Source organism: Gymnodraco acuticeps, unplaced genomic scaffold (assembly GCF_902827175.1).
Source record: "Gymnodraco acuticeps unplaced genomic scaffold, fGymAcu1.1, whole genome shotgun sequence".
Classification (NCBI taxonomy): Eukaryota; Metazoa; Chordata; class Actinopteri; order Perciformes; family Bathydraconidae; genus Gymnodraco; species Gymnodraco acuticeps.
Window position 1 is genome coordinate 25,600 of NW_022991814.1, and position 10,150 is coordinate 35,749.

At 49.2% G+C, this 10,150-nt stretch overlaps 1 protein-coding gene across 1 annotated transcript; it reads right to left on the minus strand.

The window, feature by feature from the left end:
• Positions 1 to 1,017: 1,017 nt before the first annotated feature.
• On the minus strand, positions 1,018 to 7,154 carry LOC117535270 (gastrula zinc finger protein xLCGF3.1-like; the record flags this gene model as incomplete). The annotated part of the gene is given in 2 exon segments (XM_034199669.1): positions 1,018 to 1,376; positions 6,392 to 7,154. Coding segments are annotated over 2 exon segments (989 nt in total), but the record flags the coding sequence as incomplete, so codon positions are not given.
• Positions 7,155 to 10,150: the final 2,996 nt, after the last annotated feature.

A 10,150-nucleotide genomic window follows, 5' to 3' on the forward strand; every position in this document is an offset into this window, starting at 1 on the left:
GCTTCTTCGGCTGCAGCTCGTCTCCTCGTCTCCTCAGCGGTGCATCTTCGGCTGCAGCTCGTCTCCTCAGCAGTGCCTCTTCGGCTGCAACTCGTCTCCTCAGCGGTGCTTCTTCGGCTGCAGCTCGTTTCCTCAGCGGTGCTTCTTCGGCTGCAGCTCGTCTCCTCGTCTCTTTAGCTGTGCTTCTTCGGCTGCAGCTCGTCTCCTCAGCGGTGCTTCTTCGGCTGCAGCTCGGCTGCAGCTCGTCTCCTCGTCGGTGCTTCTTCAGCTGCAGCTCGTGTCCTCGTGTCCTCAGCGGTGCTTCTTCAGCTGCAGCTCGTCTCCTCGTCTCTTTAGCTGTGCTTCTTCGGCTGCAGCTCGTCTCCTCGTCTCTTTAGCTGTGCTTCTTCGGCTGCAGCTCGTCTCCTCGTCGGTGCTTCTTCAGCTGCAGCTCGTGTCCTCGTGTCCTCAGCGGTGCTTCTTCAGCTGCAGCTCGTCTCCTCAGCGGTGCTTCTTCAGCTGCAGCTCGTCTCCTCAGCGGTGCTTCTTCAGCTGCAGCTCGTCTCCGCAGCAGTGCTTCTTCAGCTGCAGCTCGTCTCCTCAGCGGTGCTTCTTCAGCTGCAGCTCGTCTCCGCAGCGGTGCTTCTTCAGCTGCAGCTCGTCTCCTCAGCGGTGCTTCTTCAGCTGCAGCTCGTCTCCGCAGCGGTGCTTCTTCAGCTGTCTGGAGTCGGAGAAGCCGTGGTTGCAGCGCTGGCAGGAGTACAGCTTGACGCCGGTGTGGATCTGCATGTGAGACTTCAGCTGGTTGGACTGCCTGAACTTCCTGCTGCAGACGGAGCAGTCGTAGGGTTTCTCTCCGCTGTGGACCAGCAGGTGGCGGTGGTAGTTCTGCGGCGTCCTGAACTCCTTCCCGCAGGTCTGGCAGCGGTGCGGCTTCTCTCCGGTGTGCAGCAGCTCGTGCTGCTTCAGCTGCGACTGCAACAGGAAGCCTTTGCTGCAGACGGCGCAGACATGCGGCCGCTCGCCGCTGTGCGTCCTCAGGTGGTACAGGTACAGGTGTCTCAGGTGGAAGGTCTTCCCGCAGGAGTCGCAGCTGAACTCCTTGTTCTCGGCGTGGCTCTTCTCATGCGTCCTGAGCGTGGCGGAGCTGCTGAAGCTCTTCAGACAGACTTTACAGCCGAACGGTTTCTCTACGGTTTCTCTCCGCCTCCCCGCCGCGCCACCCCCCCCGACGCTCCTTCTCCCCGTGGACCAGCTGCTGATGCTTCTGCAGCTGACAGTTATAGAAGAAGGTCTTTCCACACAGGTCACACATGAAGGGCTTCTCCACACCGTGGACCAGCATGTGGCTCTTCAGGGCCCATGTTCCAGAGAAACCTTCTCCACACTTCTCACACCTGAGACAGGAGACAGACAGGTAGTCAGGAGGCAGACAGGAAGAGACAGACAGGTAGAGGCAGACAGGTAGAGACAGACAGGTAGCGACAGACAGGTAGCGACAGACAGGTAGTCAGGAGACACACAGGTAGTCAGGAGACAGACAGGTAGAGACAGACAGGTAGAGACAGACAGGTAGTCAGGAGACAGACAGGTAGAGACAGACAGGTAGTCAGGAGACGGACAGGTAGTCAGGAGACAGACAGGTAGTCAGGAGACAGACAGGTAGAGACAGACAGGTAGTCAGGAGACAGACAGGTAGAGACAGACAGGTAGCCGGGAGACAGACTGGTAGTCAGGAGACAGACAGGTAGAGACAGACAGGTAGCCGGGAGACAGACAGGTAGTCAGGAGACAGACAGGTAGAGACAGACAGGTAGCCGGGAGACAGACAGGTAGTCAGGAGACAGACAGGTAGAGACAGACAGGTAGTCAGGAGACAGACAGGTAGAGACAGACAGGTAGTCAGGAGACAGACAGGTAGAGACAGACAGGTAGCCGGGAGACAGACAGGTAGTCAGGAGACAGACAGGTAGAGACAGACAGGTAGTCAGGAGACAGACAGGTAGAGACAGACAGGTAGTCAGGAGACAGACAGGTAGAGGCAGACAGGTAGAGACAGACAGGTAGCGACAAACAGGTAGTCAGGAGACACACAGGTAGTCAGGAGACAGACAGGTAGAGACAGACAGGTAGTCAGGAGGCAGACAGGAAGAGACAGACAGGTAGAGACAGACAGGTAGTCAGGAGACAGACAGGAAGAGACAGACAGGTGGAGACAGACAGGTAGAGACAGACAGGTAGTCAGGAGACAGACAGGAAGAGACAGACAGGTGGAGACAGACAGGTAGAGACAGACAGGTAGTCAGGAGACAGACAGGAAGAGACAAACAGGTGGAGACAGACAGGTAGAGACAGACAGGTAGTCAGGAGACAGACAGGAAGAGACAGACAGGTGGAGACAGACAGGTGGAGACACACAGGTAGTCAGGAGACACACAGGTAGTCAGGAGACAGACAGGAAGAGACAGACAGGTGGAGACAGACAGGAAGAGACAGACAGGTAGTCAGGAGACACACAGGTAGTCAGGAGACAGACAGGTAGAGACAGACAGGTAGTCAGGAGGCAGACAGGAAGAGACAGACAGGTAGTCAGGAGACAGACAGGAAGAGACAGACAGGTGGAGACAGACAGGTAGTCAGGAGACACACAGGTAGTCAGGAGACAGACAGGTAGAGACAGACAGGTAGTCAGGAGGCAGACAGGTAGAGACAGACAGGTAGTCAGGAGACGGACAGGTAGTCAGGAGACGGACAGGTAGAGACAGACAGGTAGTCAGGAGACAGACAGGTAGAGACAGACAGGTAGAGACGGACAGGTAGAGACAGACAGGTAGTCAGGAGACAGACAGGTAGTCAGGAGACAGACAGGTAGAGACAGACAGGTAGAGACAGACAGGTAGTCAGGAGACAGACAGGTAGAGACAGACAGGTAGAGACGGACAGGTAGTCAGGAGACAGACAGGTAGAGACAGACAGGTAGTCAGGAGACAGACAGGTAGAGACAGACAGGTAGTCAGGAGACAGACAGGTAGAGACAGACAGGTAGAGACAGACAGGTAGTCAGGAGACAGACAGGTAGAGACAGACAGGTAGTCAGGAGACAGACAGGTAGAGACAGACAGGTAGTCAGGAGACAGACAGATAGAGACAGACAGGTAGTCAGGAGACGGACAGGTAGTCAGGAGACAGACAGGTAGAGACAGACAGGTAGTCAGGAGACAGACAGGTAGAGACAGACAGGTAGCCGGGAGACAGACAGGTAGAGACAGACAGGTAGAGACGGACAGGTAGTCAGGAGACAGACAGGTAGAGACAGACAGGTAGTCAGGAGACAGACAGGTAGAGACAGACAGGTAGAGACAGACAGGTAGAGACAGACAGGTAGAGACAGACAGGTAGAGACAGACAGGTAGCCGGGAGACAGACTGGTAGTCAGGAGACAGACAGGTAGAGACGGACAGGTAGTCAGGAGACGGACAGGTAGAGACAGACAGGTAGTCAGGAGAAAGACAGGTAGAGACAGACAGGTAGTCAGGAGAAAGACAGGTAGAGACAGACAGGGTAGTCAGGAGACAGACAGGTAGAGACAGAACAGGTAGTCAGGAGACAGGACAGGTAGAGACAGACAGGTAGTCAGGAGACAGACAGGTAAGACAGACAGGTAGTCAGGAGACAGACAGGTAGTCAGGAGACAGGGACAGGTAGAGACAGACAGGTAGATACAGACAGGTAGTCAGGAGACAGACAGGTAGAGACAGGACAGGTAGAGACGGACAGGTAGTCAGGAGACAGACATGGTAGAGACCAGACAGGTAGTCAGGAGTACAGGACCAGGTAGAGACAGACAGGTTAGTCAGGAGACAGGAACAGGTAGAGACAGACAGGTAGTCCAGGAGACAGACAGTAGAGACAGACAGGTAGTCAGGAGACAGACAGGTAGAGACAGACAGGGTAGAGACAGACAGGTACAACAGGTAGTCAGGAGACAGACAGGTAGAGACAGACAGGTAGTCAGGAGACAGACAGGTAGTCAGGAGACAGACAGGTAGAGACAGACAGGTAGAGACAGACAGGTAGTCAGGAGACAGACAGGTAGAGACAGACAGGTAGAGACAGACAGGTAGTCAGGAGACAGACAGGTAGAGACGGACAGGTAGTCAGGAGACAGACAGGTAGAGACAGACAGGTAGTCAGGAGACGGACAGGTAGAGACAGACAGACAGGTAGAGACGGAAAGGTAGTCAGGAGACAGACAGGTAGAGACAGACAGTTAGAGACACAGACAGGTAGAGACAGACAGTTAGAGACACAGACAGGTAGAGACAGACAGGTAGAGACACAGACAGGTAGAGACAGACAGGTAGTCAGGAGACAGACAGGTAGAGACAGACTGGTAGTCAGGAGACAGACAGGTAGAGACAGACAGGTAGAGACAGACAGGTAGTCAGGAGACAGACAGGTAGTCAGGAGACAGACAGGTAGAGACATACAGGTAGTCAGGAGACAGACAGGTAGAGACAGACAGGTAGTCAGGAGACAGACAGGTAGAGACAGACAGGTAGAGACAGACAGGTAGTCAGGAGACAGACAGGTAGAGACAGACAGGTAGAGACAGACAGGTAGTCAGGAGACAGACAGGTAGAGACAGACAGGTAGTCAGGAGACAGACAGGTAGAGACAGACAGGTAGTCAGGAGACAGACAGGTAGAGACAGACAGGTAGTCAGGAGACAGACAGGTAGAGACAGACAGGTAGAGACAGACAGGTAGAGACAGACAGGTAGTCAGGAGACAGACAGGTAGAGACGGACAGGTAGTCAGGAGACAGACAGGTAGAGACAGACAGGTAGTCAGGAGACAGACAGGTAGAGACAGACAGGTAGTCAGGAGACAGACAGGTAGAGACAGACAGGTAGTCAGGAGACAGACAGGTAGAGACAGACTGGTAGTCAGGAGACAGACAGGTAGTCAGGAGACAGACAGGTAGAGACAGACTGGTAGTCAGGAGACGGACAGGTAGAGACAGACAGGTAGAGACAGACAGGTAGAGACAGACAGGTAGTCAGGAGACGGACAGGTAGAGACGGACAGGTAGTCAGGAGACGGACAGGTAGAGACAGACAGGTAGTCAGGAGACGGACAGGTAGAGACAGACAGGTAGAGACAGACAGGTAGTCAGGAGACGGACAGGTAGAGACAGACAGGTAGTCAGGAGACGGACAGGTAGAGACAGACAGGTAGAGACAGACAGGTAGTCAGGAGACGGACAGGTAGAGACAGACAGGTAGTCAGGAGACGGACAGGTAGAGACAGACAGGTAGTCAGGAGACAGACAGGTAGAGACGGACAGGTAGTCAGGAGACAGACAGGTAGAGACAGACAGGTAGTCAGGAGACAGACAGGTAGAGACAGACAGGTAGTCAGGAGACAGACAGGTAGAGACAGACAGGTAGTCAGGAGACAGACAGGTAGAGACGGACAGGTAGTCAGGAGACAGACAGGTAGAGACAGACAGGTAGTCAGGAGACAGACAGGTAGAGACAGACAGGTAGTCAGGAGACAGACAGGTAGAGACAGACTGGTAGTCAGGAGACAGACAGGTAGAGACAGACAGGTAGTCAGGAGACAGACAGGTAGAGACAGACAGGTAGTCAGGAGACGGACAGGTAGAGACAGACAGGTAGAGACAGACAGGTAGAGACAGACAGGTAGTCAGGAGACGGACAGGTAGAGACGGACAGGTAGTCAGGAGACGGACAGGTAGAGACAGACAGGTAGTCAGGAGACAGACAGGTAGAGACAGACAGGTAGAGACAGACAGGTAGTCAGGAGACGGACAGGTAGAGACAGACAGGTAGTCAGGAGACGGACAGGTAGAGACAGACAGGTAGAGACAGACAGGTAGTCAGGAGACGGACAGGTAGAGACAGACAGGTAGTCAGGAGACGGACAGGTAGAGACAGACAGGTAGAGACAGACAGGTAGTCAGGAGACGGACAGGTAGAGACAGACAGGTAGTCAGGAGACGGACAGGTAGAGACAGACAGGTAGTCAGGAGACAGACAGGTAGAGACAGACAGGTAGTCAGGAGACAGACAGGTAGAGACAGACAGGTAGTCAGGAGACAGACAGGTAGTCAGGAGACGGACAGGTAGAGACAGACAGGTAGTCAGGAGACGGACAGGTAGAGACAGACAGGTAGTCAGGAGACAGACAGGTAGAGACAGACAGGTAGTCAGGAGACAGACAGGTAGAGACAGACAGGTAGTCAGGAGATAGACAGGTAGTCAGGAGACAGACAGGTAGTCAGGAGACAGACAGGTAGAGACGGACAGGTAGTCAGGAGACAGACAGGAATAGACAGACAGGAAGAGACAGACAGGAAGTCAGGAGACAGACATGAAGTAGTATACCTGAAGGGTTTCTCCCCGTTGTGCAGCCGCACGTGTCTCTGGAAGTTGTACTTGAGTCCGAAGCTGAGTCCGCAGGTGGGACAGGTGAATGGTTTCTCCCCGGAGTGAACCAGGCGGTGCTGCAGCAGGCCCATCCTGCTCTTGAAGGCTTTGTCGCACTGGAGGCACTTGTGCGGCCGCTCGTCTGAATGCGACCTCTTGTGGACGCGCAGGTTGCTGGCGGTGGAGAAGCTCTTCCCGCAGGCAGCGCAGGGGTAGGGTCGCGCGCCGCTGTGCACCGTCTGATGCTCGCGCAGACTCTTCTTCCTGGTGAAGCCTTTTCCACAGACGTCGCACATGAAGGGCTTGACGGCGGCGTGCGACACCTGGTGGTATCGCAGCGCTGCGGCTGAGGTGAAGCTGCGCGGGCAGATGCTGCAGTGCAGCTGCTGCTCTCGGTGCTGCGCAGCCTGGTGAGCGCGCAGCTGCCTCTGCAGCCGGAAGGTCCTGCTGCAGGCGTCGCAGCGCAGCAGCTTCTCTGGGTCGCTCTCCTGCGCCGCCTGCAGCTTGTGGCTCTGCTCGTGTTTCTGCAGACTGCGGGCTTTATAGAAGCCTTTATCGCAGGAGCTGCAAGGGAACGGCTTCAGGTGGCAGGAAGCATGTTTCTTCAGCTGATGCTGCTGGTGGAAGCCTTTGTTACACAACTCACAGAAAAACCTCTTCTCCTTGTACAGCTCCCGCCTCCTCCTCCTGTCCGTCTCCTTCTGCTGCTCCGAGCTCAGCGCTGCAACACAACGCGTTAAAGTCAGCTCTATCTCAACATGTTAAAGTCAGCTCTATCTCAACATGTTAAAGTCAGCTCTATCTCAACATGTTAAAGTCAGCTCTATCTCAACATGTTAAAGTCAGCTCTATCTCATCATGTTAAAGTCAGCTCTATCTCATCATGTTAAAGTCAGCTCTATCTCATCATGTTAAAGTCAGCTCTATCTCATCATGTTAAAGTCAGCTCTATCTCATCATGTAAAAGTCAGCTCTATCTCTACATGTTAAAGTCAGCTCTATCTCTACATGTTAAAGTCAGCTCTATCTCATCATGTTAAAGTCAGCTCTATCTCTCATGTTAAAGTCAGCTCTATCTCATCATGTTAAAGTCAGCTCTATCTCATCATGTTAAAGTCAGCTCTATCTCAACATGTTAAAGTCAGCTCTATCTCATCATGTTAAAGTCAGCTCTATCTCATCATGTTAAAGTCAGCTCTATCTCTACATGTTAAAGTCAGCTCTATCTCATCATGTTAAAGTCAGCTCTATCTCATCATGTTAAAGTCAGCTCTATCTCATCATGTTAAAGTCAGCTCTATCTCTACATGTTAAAGTCAGATCTATCTCTACATGTTAAAGTCAGCTCTATCTCTACATGTTAAAGTCAGATCTATCTCTACATGTTAAAGTCAGCTCTATCTCATCATGTTAAAGTCAGCTCTATCTCAACATGTTAAAGTCAGCTCTATCTCATCATGTTAAAGTCAGCTCTATCTCTACATGTTAAAGTCAGATCTATCTCATCATGTTAAAGTCAGCTCTATCTCATCATGTTAAAGTCAGCTCTATCTCATCATGTTAAAGTCAGCTCTATCTCATCATGTTAAAGTCAGCTCTATCTCATCATGTTAAAGTCAGATCTATCTCATCATGTTAAAGTCAGCTCTATCTCATCATGTTAAAGTCAGCTCTATCTCATCATGTTAAAGTCAGCTCTATCTCATCATGTTAAAGTCAGCTCTATCTCATCATGTTAAAGTCAGCTCTATCTCATCATGTTAAAGTCAGCTCTATCTCAACATGTTAAAGTCAGCTCTATCTCAACATGTTAAAGTCAGCTCTATCTCAACATGTTAAAGTCAGCTCTATCTCAACATGTTAAAGTCAGCTCTATCTCATCATGTTAAAGTCAGCTCTATCTCATCATGTTAAAGTCAGCTCTATCTCTACATGTTAAAGTCAGCTCTATCTCTACATGTTAAAGTCAGCTCTATCTCATCATGTTAAAGTCAGCTCTATCTCATCATGTTAAAGTCAGCTCTATCTCAACATGTTAAAGTCAGCTCTATCTCAACATGTTAAAGTCAGCTCTATCTCAACATGTTAAAGTCAGCTCTATCTCTACATGTTAAAGTCAGCTCTATCTCATCATGTTAAAGTCAGATCTATCTCTACATGTTAAAGTCAGCTCTATCTCATCATGTTAAAGTCAGCTCTATCTCATCATGTTAAAGTCAGCTCTATCTCAACATGTTAAAGTCAGCTCTATCTCATCATGTTAAAGTCAGCTCTATCTCAACATGTAAAAGTCAGCTCTATCTCAACATGTTAAAGTCAGCTCTATCTCAACATGTTAAAGTCAGCTCTATCTCAACATGTTAAAGTCAGCTCTATCTCAACATGTTAAAGTCAGCTCTATCTCATCATGTTAAAGTCAGCTCTATCTCATCATGTTAAAGTCAGCTCTATCTCAACATGTTAAAGTCAAGCTCTATCTCATGTTAAAGTCAGCTATATCTCATCATGTTAAAGTCAGCTCTATCTCATCATTTAAAGTCAGCTCTATCTCATCATGTTAAAGTCAGCTCTATCTCATCATGTTAAAGTCAGCTCTATCTCACATGTTAAAGTCAGCTCTACTCAACATGTTAAAGTCAGCTCTATCTCAACATGTTAAAGTCAGCTCTATCTCATCATGTTAAGTCAGCTCTTATCATCATGTTAAAGTCAGCTCTATCTCAACATGTTAAAGTCAGCTCTATCTCATCATGTTAAAGTCAGCTCTATCTCATCATGTTAAAGTCAGCTCTATCTCATCATGTTAAAGTCAGCTCTATCTCAACATGTTAAAGTCAGCTCTATCTCATCATGTTAAAGTCAGCTCTATCTCATCATGTTAAAGTCAGCTCTATCTCATCATGTTAAAGTCAGCTCTATCTCAACATGTTAAAGTCAGATCTATCTCAACATGTTAAAGTCAGCTCTATCTCATCATGTTAAAGTCAGCTCTATCTCAACATGTTAAAGTCAGCTCTATCTCTACATGTTAAAGTCAGATCTATCTCTACATGTTAAAGTCAGCTCTATCTCTACATGTTAAAGTCAGCTCTATCTCATCATGTTAAAGTCAGCTCTATCTCTACATGTTAAAGTCAGCTCTATCTCAACATGTTAAAGTCAGATCTATCTCAACATGTTAAAGTCAGCTCTATCTCAACATGTTAAAGTCAGCTCTATCTCTACATGTTAAAGTCAGATCTATCTCAACATGTTAAAGTCAGCTCTATCTCAACATGTTAAAGTCAGCTCTATCTCAACATGTTAAAGTCAGCTCTATCTCAACATGTTAAAGTCAGCTCTATCTCAACATGTTAAAGTCAGATCTATCTCAACATGTTAAAGTCAGATCTATCTCATCATGTTAAAGTCAGATCTATCTCAACATGTTAAAGTCAGATCTATCTCAACATGTTAAAGTCAGCTCTATCTCAACATGTTAAAGTCAGATCTATCTCAACATGTTAAAGTCAGATCTATCTCATCATGTTAAAGTCAGATCTATCTCTACATGTTAAAGTCAGCTCTATCTCATCATGTTAAAGTCAGCTCTATCTCTACATGTTAAAGTCAGCTCTATCTCATCATGTTAAAGTCAGATCTATCTACATGTTAAAGTCAGATCTATCTCTACATAAAGTGAGCTTCTATCTCATCATGTTAAAGTCAGCTCTATCT